The sequence below is a fragment of the Heterocephalus glaber genome, unplaced genomic scaffold, assembly GCF_053883595.1.
Source record: "Heterocephalus glaber isolate CG9 unplaced genomic scaffold, H.glaber_assembly_v1.0 deba00000122, whole genome shotgun sequence".
Taxonomy (NCBI): domain Eukaryota; kingdom Metazoa; phylum Chordata; class Mammalia; order Rodentia; family Bathyergidae; genus Heterocephalus; species Heterocephalus glaber.
Window position 1 is genome coordinate 50743037 of NW_028258138.1, and position 10844 is coordinate 50753880.

At 40.4% G+C, this 10844-nt stretch overlaps 1 protein-coding gene across 10 annotated transcripts in view; it reads right to left on the reverse strand.

Annotated features, from left to right (window-relative positions):
- The window catches only part of Senp7 (SUMO specific peptidase 7), a 208182-nt gene extending 197338 nt beyond the window's left edge, over positions 1-10844 (reverse strand). For 4 of the 10 annotated variants that reach the window (XM_021238825.2, XM_021238823.2, XM_087214579.1 and 1 more), the window contains exon 1: positions 10632-10841. In XM_021238825.2, coding sequence (XP_021094484.1) covers positions 10632-10671 — 40 coding nt within the window. In that variant the 5' untranslated portion in view covers positions 10672-10841. Of the gene's footprint in view, positions 1-10570 lie in introns of all 10 variants that reach the window. The other 6 variants (XM_087214566.1, XM_087214609.1, XM_021238824.2 and 3 more) reach the window with 5 other exon arrangements.

The following is a 10844-nucleotide window of genomic DNA, read 5'->3' on the forward strand; positions in this document are numbered from 1 at the left end:
TGCTGGCAGGGCTGTGGGGAAAGAGGAACCCTGCTCCACTGCTGGTGGGAGTGTAGACTGGTGCAAGCACTGTGGAAATCAGTATGGAGATACCTCAAAGAACTAGGACTGAAAGTCCCATTTGACCCCACTATTCCACTGCTGGGGATCTTCCCCAAAGAATTAAAAGAATCATACCACAGTGATATATGTGCGCCCATGTTCACAGCAGCACAGTTTGTGATAGCTAAAACTTGGAAACAGCCCAAATGCCCATCAATTGGAAACCTGATAAAGAAAATGTGGTTTTTTTATAAAATGGAGTACTACTCAGCCATAAATAATGAGAAATTAGAGACATTTATAGCTAAATGGATGTACCTTGTGGCAATACTCTTAAGTGAAATAAATAGGACACACATGTGTAAATATTGAATAGTTTCTCTGGTGTGAGAAACTGAAAGTGTAAATAAGGACTAAAATGTATAACAGGTAATGTGAAATAGGAAGAAAAGGAGCAATGGGGAAGGAAGTGGAAGGGCTAGGGGAAAGGGTAGAAGGGAATGGGATTAATACGAGAAAATGGAAAAATAGGAACAAAATCTTTGTAAATAGGGAGAAATGGGTTGAAGGGAGGGCTGGGCAAGGGTGAAAAATAAGAACCAAGAGAGACTATGTAAAGGTGCAAATTTCCAATGATGAATGTCATTATATTGTATACCTAAAATGTACCAATGATTAGAATGAATAATCGATAATATAAAATAGGAAGAAAAGGTCCAAAGGGGTAGGGGTAGTGGGAGGGGCAGGGGAAAGGAAAAATGCTGAGAAATGGAAAAAATGGAAATAAAGTCTTTGTAAATAGGGAAGGGTGGAGGGGGTGAAGGGAGGGCTAGGAATGGGGAAAAAATAAGAACCAAGATGCATTATGTAAAGGTACAATTCCCAATGAGAAATGTAATTGTGTTGTACACCTACAATGTACCAATAAAAGAATTTAATGAAGCACAAAAAAAAAAAAGCAAATTAGCTGCCCCTCCCCACCTCCAGTAAAACGAAAAGGAGACAAAAGAGGGAGGATACCAATCTTATTTAGTAAAATACACACACACACACACACACACACATTCACTCGAGGGTCATTGTATTGCTGCACTAGATACACATGCACCTCCTTAATCACTAACTCCAAGAGACCTTGTCTGTAAGACTCCTCCTAACCAATATATGAATCTCAGAGATAAGGCCCTACCATGGGCAAGAGGGCAGGAGAAAATCAAGCAAAGGCTACCAAAGGAATTTTCACTTAGGCAATGGTACCCAGGTTACAGTCCTATGGCCTGGGATCCATCTGTGACAGTACAGAGAGCCAATCAGGTTGTGACAATTCCAGGAACTGACCTGGCAGGAAGGATCCTTATCACCTGATAAAGAGAAGCTGAGGACACAGGCCCAAGGATTTCCACCTGGAGAACCTGCCCTCGCCTCACAAGGGGCAGCTTTCTGTCTTCTGCTTTTTCCTCCTTACAAATAAAGTGCCTTCCTTTTAAAAAAAAAAAAACTCTATCCCTTTAATTCATAATTGGCACTCAGTTTACCATCCCAGTTAGCTGCTCATTCCAGTGGAGCACCAGTGCTGATCCTGATGCAACAAAAATATCATCTTGACATCCCTATCTCTTTACTTACATTTATTATCTCCATTTTCTTCTTCCCCTCTTTCTGAACTATACTTTCTCTTTTCTTCTTCCTCAGTCCTTTCCTCATCGTCTACATCCCTGCCTTTTTGCCAATAAGACCAAACCACTGTATTCCTGGATTAATGAAGCGGGGGACTGGCAGGTAATGTGAATCTGCCAAACATGTTTTAAATTACATAAATGATATATGGTTGGTTCTGTAAATGATGATAAAACCAAAAATTCTTCTCTCTTTGCAACACAGCAATAGGGTCTATTATACTGAGTAGGTTGAAGAGAGATATAAACACCGAAACATAGCCAAACCCAAAGACACATCCCAGGGAGACAGCATTACTGAAGAGATCTCTACAACAGTGATGGTTTATCTACCCTAAACAGTCTTCAACCCACAGCACAAAAACAAAAGAAACAGGAGAGACCAAGGTAACAACATGCCTCCAAAAACCCCTAACTCCCCAAAAGCTGATCTCCTGAACACTGAAGTGGAGGAAGCTACAGATAAAGAACTAAAAAACAAAGCCATGCATGATGGTGCGCTCAGCACTCCAGAATCTGAAGCAGAAGGACCTCTGTGGTTTCAAGGCCAGCTTGGGTTACACAGTGAGTTCAAGGCCAACCTGAACTACATAGTGAGACCATGGGGGGCGGAGGATGTGGTGACACATGCCTGTGATCCTAGCAATCAGGATGTTGAGATAGGAGAATCTCAAATTCAAGATAAGTCTGGGCTACATAATACATTCAAGGCTAGCCATAGCTACATAGCAAAACCTTGTCTCAAAAACAAAATAAACAGCCAGGGATTTAGCTCAGGTTCTGCCGCCTGCCTCTCATGTGCAAGGTCGTGGGTTCAATCCCTGATACCCAAAAAAAAAAAAAAACCTATTCTCTGACAATGAGTTTTCATTTTTCAAATATTTATTGCTCATGGTACAAACTGGAGACTTCCTTCATGTTATTTATAAGTAAAACTTGCAAGAGGGACTTACAAAAAATATATATTATTTTAATCAACGGTTTTAGGGGGTGTGTTACTTTTCTCTCACTGCTGAGACACAAAATACCCAGCACCCGAAGTTAAAGGAGGAAAGGTTTATTTGGCTTACAGTTGGTAGAGGTTTTAGTGTATAATCAGCTGGCTCCAAGGCAGAGTGGCAGGGGGGCACCAATTCAAGTGGGGGAAGACAACAAAAGCAACAGTATCTTTCTGCCCTTTTAATCTTATTCAGACTAGGGCGGGTAGCACTCATGTCCTTAATCCTAGTGCTCTCAGGCCTAGCCTCACCATGAATTAATCACACACTCTAGATTCAGCCACCTCTGAAAAAGCATGAGCCTTTGGGGGGACATCTAAACACAGTCCCTAACAGGGGTCTTCTTAGAAAGTCTTTAGAACAAAATTCTTTAATTTTGATATAAAATTATTTTTTAACCAAATGGTTTTGTGATAGTATTTCTCTCTAGTTCTCAGTGATTTAAACGCGACTAAACCTTCTGTACTTTGTCACAAAAACCAGGTTTTCCAGGTGACTATTTTGGTGAGTGTCAAAATAAGAATTTATGGTGTATTACTATCGATTCACTTTGAATTAAAATATATATATTGCAGCAAAACAACAACAACAAAAAACAAATGTTTGAAGAGATGAGACGTATAAGCAAATTCATAAGATGTTTAGTGATTTTTTTCTTATAAATTTTTATTTTTCAGACAGGATCTTGCTAAGGCAGTAAACAGCCCAAGCTTCCTCAGCCTCCCAGAGAGACGGGTTTATAGGCATGTACCATCACACCCAAATAATCTATGATTTATTTCAAAATGACTCTAAGAGTGCAAAATTCCCAACACATAAAGATGATTAATGTTTGATGATATGGAAAGGCTTATTAGTTTGACTTTATTATTATACATTGCATAAATATATCAATTACCATAATGTAGCCCATAAAGATGTACAAATGTCTCAAAAGTAAATAAAATTTCCATAAATTGGATCTGTTCCTTTACCAATATTTATGACTGCTATTTATACACCAAGGCCCTCTCTAACATTTCTAGAATACAGTACTCTAATACTTGATTCATAGTTTTCCTCTCTATCATTAAAATTTATCATAATTTGGTGCACTAAAATTTTCCTGAAACTTGAACTCAACTCATTCAAAACAATGAACTCGTCTCTATTTATTCCAACAAACTTCTACACATCCCCATCTTAGCAATATGCATTCATGAGTGGATTTAAAGAAAATCGTTTCTCCTCTCCAGTTCTCAACTGTGAACCTCTCACTCTGGACATTCTGTCTCCTGACCCCTCAACTTCCTCACTCCTACTGAACCCATCCTTTGCCCTCACGTCGTGTCACACCCTTACACCCTAAGTAAAACTAAATTCATTTTTTCCCAAACTCTTTCGGTGTAATGCTTAGCACTACTGAAGTTAGTAACTGCAACCTCCAAACTCACACTTTTAAGATTTCAAAATTACTTGATAGCTTTTATTCATCCCTAATTGACCCCCTACTCTATTTTGAGCTTCGAAAACTATTCAAAAGTCCCTCTTTCTCAAGATTACCCTGCATATTTCACTTAAAAGCCAGGACTGCAACATCCTTAGCTTCTCAAACTTTATATATAACCTTGGGCAGGGGATTTAGCTCAGTGGTTCTGCCACCTGCCTCGAAAGCGCAAGGTTCCAAGTTTGATCCCCGATTCCAAAAAAAGAAAACATTTATATATAACCTTATCCATCTCCATTCCTTTCCCTGTGTCTCACACCAAACTGCTGACTCAACTCAACTCTCCCCTATTTTTTCTGGAACCTCAACTCATCAATCATCTCCTATATGATATACTATAATCATTCCCTATCCACTGACCCCATTCCCTATCAAACTGTCTCTTATATTCTTTTTTTTCAATCCTACAGGGAAAAAAATAATTAAGATTTTTTTTTTTTTTTTTTTTTTTTGGTACCAGGGATCAAACTCGGGTCCTTGCGCTTGCACTGCAGGGGCCGAAACCACTGAGCTAAATCCCCAGCAAGAAAATTTTAATCCTAATTTCCTACTTAAGCTTATTCTACAAATCTTTCCTTCCCTTTGCATTTTTGCTGCTTTGTTTTTGGTTTGGTTTTGTTTTGTTTTTAAAGACAGCGTCTTGCTATGTAGTTCAGGCTGGCCTTGAACTCACTATGTTGCCCAGGCTGGCCTCAAACTGACAGTGATCCTCCTACCTCAGTCTCCCAAATGCTGGGATTACAGGCATGTGCCACCATGCCCAATCATCACTCATTCCTTTAGCTTCATAAAACCCTGCTTTTGCCTACTACTCTATTAAACCACTTTACTACTGATAAAAGTGACCTTGTAAATGCCAAATCCAGTATCCTCGTGCTACTGTTTTGGTTTTTTTGAGACAGGTTCTCACTATATAGTCCAAGCTGACCTTGAACTCAGTATGCAGCCCATGCTTGCCTTGAACTTGGGGTGATCCTCCTGCCTTACCCCCCTGGGTGACCCACACCTATCCCCTCATAGTAAGTACTTTAACTCTCTGACATACTATTTTGCACTTGCCTTTCTTTCTTTCTAAACTTACCACATTCCCAGTCTGTCTGCCTAGCTGTTTATCAATACTTCTCTACTTTCAAATTAATTTTGTGTGATGCAACACTTTTCTTACTCTATACTACCTATTTCTATGAATAATTCCATTCACTCCAATGGCTTCAGCTAACAGCTCTGCAAATATGCAGCTTTATCATGATTAGCTGTAGCTTTTCATTCTGAACCTCAATTATCATTCAGTACACTTCCAGTGCAAAGGAGACATCACCTGCACCTAATGAAAGACATAAGAAAGGTATATTATGGGACACTAGTTCCTCAAGATGGAATTGGAGGACATAAGAGTTTCTAAATAAGCAAGTTTGAGAAGTAATACACATGCTTAGCCATTCTCTTCCTGAAGCACAATGTACAGCCCCATATCAAAAGCTCTGAAAAATCCCACAAATTTCTAGCTAGTTATCACACTTGTTTGTCCATGAAACTTCTTCCCCCAAATAAGGGGGAATAATTAATGTCTTACGGCAGTAAATAAATTTAAAACTATAGATTTTTGTGTTTAGATTTTGAGTCCTGGCAGTGGTTCAGATATAGCTATTACTAACATATTTAGGTTCACTAAATCCCACTTTCTTACCTGTAAATAAAAAATAACAGCCACTTTACAAAGTTCTTAGTACAGTGACTAGTACTTAAGGACGAAAAGAAATATGTATTCTTAGTTGTGGATCTCCAAAGATGCTGCCTGAAGCAGCATGTTGAAAATGTGAAATTTATTTGAGCTTTCCAAATTGAAATAAAAAATTCATTTGTAAATTGTGGTCTGTGCCATAATGTTAAGTGAAATAAATCAGACATACAAGCTTAAATATCACAGTTTCTCTTATTTGACAAACTCAGAGTAAAAATAAAGAGCAAAATAAAAGATAATAGAAGTAGGGAGACAGATCTTGCTCAAAGAGGAAGAAGATCAAGAGATGGAGGAAGAAATGGGAGAGAGAGGAGGGAGAAGGGGTGAAAAAGGAATGGGGGTATGTCATGTACATGTACCAACTCTATACAAGGAATGTAAATATTATGTACTGCAAACATGTACCAAAAAAAGGTAAGAGATCAAGAAATGGGTGGAAAGGGGACAGGGAAGGAAGGGAAAGGCAATGAAAAAAGGAATTAAAATGTTATTATGCAGAGCCAGGCACAGTGGCACATGCCTGTAATCCCAGTGCTCAGGTGGCTGAGGCAGGAGGATTGGTGACTGAGGCCAGCCAGGGCTACAGAGAGAGATGAAGGTCAGCCTGGAATACAGAATGAGATTCTGTCTCAAAAAAAACAAATAAAAGGGGCTGGGGATTTAGCTCAGTGGTGCTGCCTCCTGCCTGGAAAGCACAAGATCCCGTTTGATCTCCGGTACCAGAAAAACAAACAAACAAACAAAAGATATGTTATGTACATGTACCAACTTTCCACAAAGAATGTAAACATTGTATACTACACACATGTACTAATAAAAAATAAAAACAAAAAAAATAATTGTGGTCTGTGACTCTATTATATTTATGTTACACTTTGGTTGTTTACCATCCCCACTTAATTTACTCTTTTTCGTGCTACAGTTATCAGTTATGAGCTACAAACACTTATTATTGTTTTGCTTAAACCAGCTGGAACTGGATTTCTGCTACCTTCAACTGAAAGAGTTCTAAGCAACACACTGTAAATTTTCACAGTTCTTTGTTTAAGTGAAAGTCTACAGAAAGCCTATGCAGTCTCAATTTAAAACTTCAAATTTTGTGTCTTGTTTTCTCTATTGCCAACTCTCCTACCTCTTCTTCCCTTTTATTAATCAAATTCCTTTCTGTGTGTATACATGAATTTTGATGACCATGTCACTTCATTTGGGCTCCAATTAGCAATAACTCTAGATGAAATGGCAACCACATGCATGTAACAGTTACACAGAAACTCTTTCAACCAACTGAACACATTTTATTTCTGAGAATATATATATGAGAAAGGGCTGGGGCTATAGCTCAGTGGTAGAGCACCTGTCTAGCATGCACAGGGCCCTGAATTCAATCCCCAGCACTGCAAAAGAAAAATAATTAATTTATAGCCAGGTACGGCAGCACTCACATGTAATCTCAACACTCTGGGAGGCTGAAGTAGAAGGAGCACAAATTCCAGCCCAGCCTGGGCAACTTAGTCACTTAGCAAGTCCCTGTCTAAAAACTGTTCTAAAAAGAAGAAAAGTAGCTGAGAAAGTACATCAGTGTAAAGATCCTAGGTTCAATCCCCAATATCACACACAAAAAATTTATACCAAAAAACTAAAAACACATTATTTTTAAAAGGTATTCTGTATTCTTAAAAATCAATGTTCAGGCCAGTGATTTAGCTCAGTGGTTCCGGCACCTGCCTTGCAAGCGCAAGGTCCCGAGTTCAATCCCTGGTACAGAAAAAAAAAAAAAAAATCAATGTTCACATTGAAAAACTATTATAAACAGCTGAGTTAGGTAGAAATATTATAGGCAGTCAGATAAGGATAGGCCGAGAGAGTCAGGACAAAGGAAACACATCACAACTCTGGCTGGAGAAACATCTGTTGGAGACCCAGCCTCAAGATAAAGACAAGATGACTAGACCTGTATACATCCTCAAAGGACAAACACTGGGCCTAACAAAACCTGTATAGACATCAGTCACCCCAGGGGGTGACCAGAGACCTCTGGACCCATCAGTTCTTAGAAGTCTTTGCTCTTTCCATCCACAATTGTTATGTGACTTGTTTCCCAAATGGACCACTATTACCTACGTGACTATAGTTGTAACCTTATTGGTCGATCATGGGTATGGCCATGTTGTACCTAACATGGGTTTTGCTCTATAAAACTTCCCTGTAAAGTGGGATCCCCAGGCTACCCATTCGGGTCCCCTCCTGCCTCTCAGGAGCTATCCTATCAATAAATATCTTCCTACTCTTAACCACCATTGTTCCTAGAATTTATTCTTCAATTTTTAGAGAACATGAGCTTGGCCTATCAGACAGCTAACAGGTTGAGAGATATAACATTTTCATATTTCATCTCCAGTATCATTTCCCATATCAAAATTAGAGGCATACTAGAGAATAGCTAAGTAACATCAGGTTTGGGAATGTTTCTTATTGTATATTACTTCACAGGACAATTCCAAAGGGAAGTCTTAGCTGGGGATTTAGCTTAGAGGTTTCGCCACCTGCAGCGCAAGCGTCAAGGACCCGAGTTCGTTCCCCGGTACAAAAAAAAAGAAAATGGCTTGGATATCCAAAGGGAAGTCATTAGAGAAAACAAAAAAAAATCCTGAGAGGTATAACTAATAAATATCAATGTCTTTTTTTTGGGGGGGTACCGGGGATCAAACTCGGGACCCTGCACTTTCGAGGCAGGCAATGGAACCACTGAACTAAATCCCTGGCCCATATCAATGTCTTTTTAAGGATTAACACCCTCATTCTCAAAATTCACTACCAGAAACTACTTTCATAATTAACTATAATAAAAAAATCTAAGTGTAATCAGGTAAAGGGAGTGGATTTGTTGAAGGACAAGGCTAATATCTTGTCCTATCCCCCCCAAAAAAGTACTAAACGAAGATTAAATGAATGTGCCTGGCATGGTGACACACGCATGTAATCCTAGCACTCAAGAGGCTGACACAGAAGGATCTTGAGACCAATGTGGGCTACACAGTAAGTTTAAAACCAGCCTGAACTACACAGCAATACCATCTCCAAAAAAAGATTAAGTGAATTTATTTTTTTAAAGGCTGTGCATCTTAAAATGAAAGATGATTACACCAACAGCTCTGAATTAGGACGCACACAAATGATGTCAGTTAAACACTGCAGTCTTCTAAAGTGTCTGTTTCACGTGAAGATTTAAAGAGTGGAATATTAAGACAAACGTTATTGGAGACACACTCAATGTAAACATATATTTTCAAAGACAAAGAGTATGTAATAGCTCTAAAACACAAAAAAAAATGATAACACTGATTGCATATAAAAAGAGCTCTCAGGGTAGCCAGGAATGGTAGTACACACCTGAATCACTCAGCACTCTAGGATGCTGAGAGGAGGAAGAGAACAAATCTGGGACCACCTTGGGCAACTTAGGGACTTATTAAGACCTTGTTTCAAAATTTAAAAATTGAAAGGGGGAAAGTTCTGAATGTAACCCAGAGATAAGTCTCTTCGTTCAATCCCCAGGGGATAATGGCTCTCAGAGTTTTAAATGCTTCAGGTACTATTCCCAGAGGTTTTCACTTTCCCCAGTTGAGGTCAAAAAAAACTTTGAAATGTATTGCCACAGGGTGCTCCTAAACAAATGTGGGCTTGTTAACGTTGTCTCTACAAAAATGATACAATAAGACTTTTTTCTTTTGGTACCGGGGATCGAACTCAGGACCTTGCTTGCCAGGCAGGCGGCGGCACATTTTAATTTTTTTTTTTTTCGGTACCGGGGATCATGAAAGGAAATAATCGATTCGTTGGATGCTAAGTTTATGTACAAGACTGTGTACTCCTCTCCTAAGTCTACATGACATAACACAAGACGTGGTACCTTCGATGGACGGACTGTTTGACAAAAACTTGCTGACTGGAAGATGCTGATAACACTTTTGTGTTACAAAGACGTAGTATACAAAACTCAAGCTGGTGATTTAAACCTTAAAACAATTTCAAAAATAAAAATATGTTGAGATAAAAAATACACAAGGAAAACAAAGCTTTGAGTCCTTTGTTTAACTTTCGAATCACTTTGGGAAAATGCAGGCGGAGGCAGGAAGAGAAAAAAGCTATTAAGTGAGCCTTTTAGAAGAAACACAGGAAGGTATTTATTTGAGGAGCGAAGTGGCAATTAGTAAGAGCCGCCCTTCCTTTTGGTGCAGACGCCTCTACCTGCAGGGCAAGGGGGAAGCAACGGCAGGAATCACAAGGAGAAAAAGCGGAGTCAGCGGACAGGCTGGAAAAGAAACTGGAACATTTGTGAAATTACGAGGAAGGCGTGGCAGGGGAGGACCAAGCCAACCGGGAAGATTCGTCGGCCGAAGAGACTGCAGCAGTGCTGGCGGGAGTAGGGCAAAAATGAAAGGGATGAAAGCAGCCGGAGCTGCGATGACAGCTCGCACTGGGTCTCGCACTCGAGGGGCGGGATCGAGCCCGAAGCCTTCCATTGTGCTCACCCCCGCCCCTCCCCTCCCCTCCCCTCCCTCCCTCCCCGCCCCCGCCTCGCCCTCGCTCTCACCCTCACAGCTCCGGGCCGCGACGCAACACCCACCCGTCGGCGCCTGCACCTTCCAGGTAGAAGACACTACGCTCAGCCCTCGACCCTTTCTCACCGGATGAAGATCGCCGTCGACCGAGCTTCCTCCTGTCCATCTTTTCTTCCTCCTGCTGGAGTCGCAGTTGTCTGCGATGTCACCTCAAGACCCCTCAGGCTTGGGGGAGGGAGGGGGAAGGGAGAAAGAAAGCCTGGAAAATGCGAACCGCGCTTGCGCAATAGCCGCTGCCGGCCCTCCAACCGGAAGTTACCGCCCCTCTCACCTCCATCC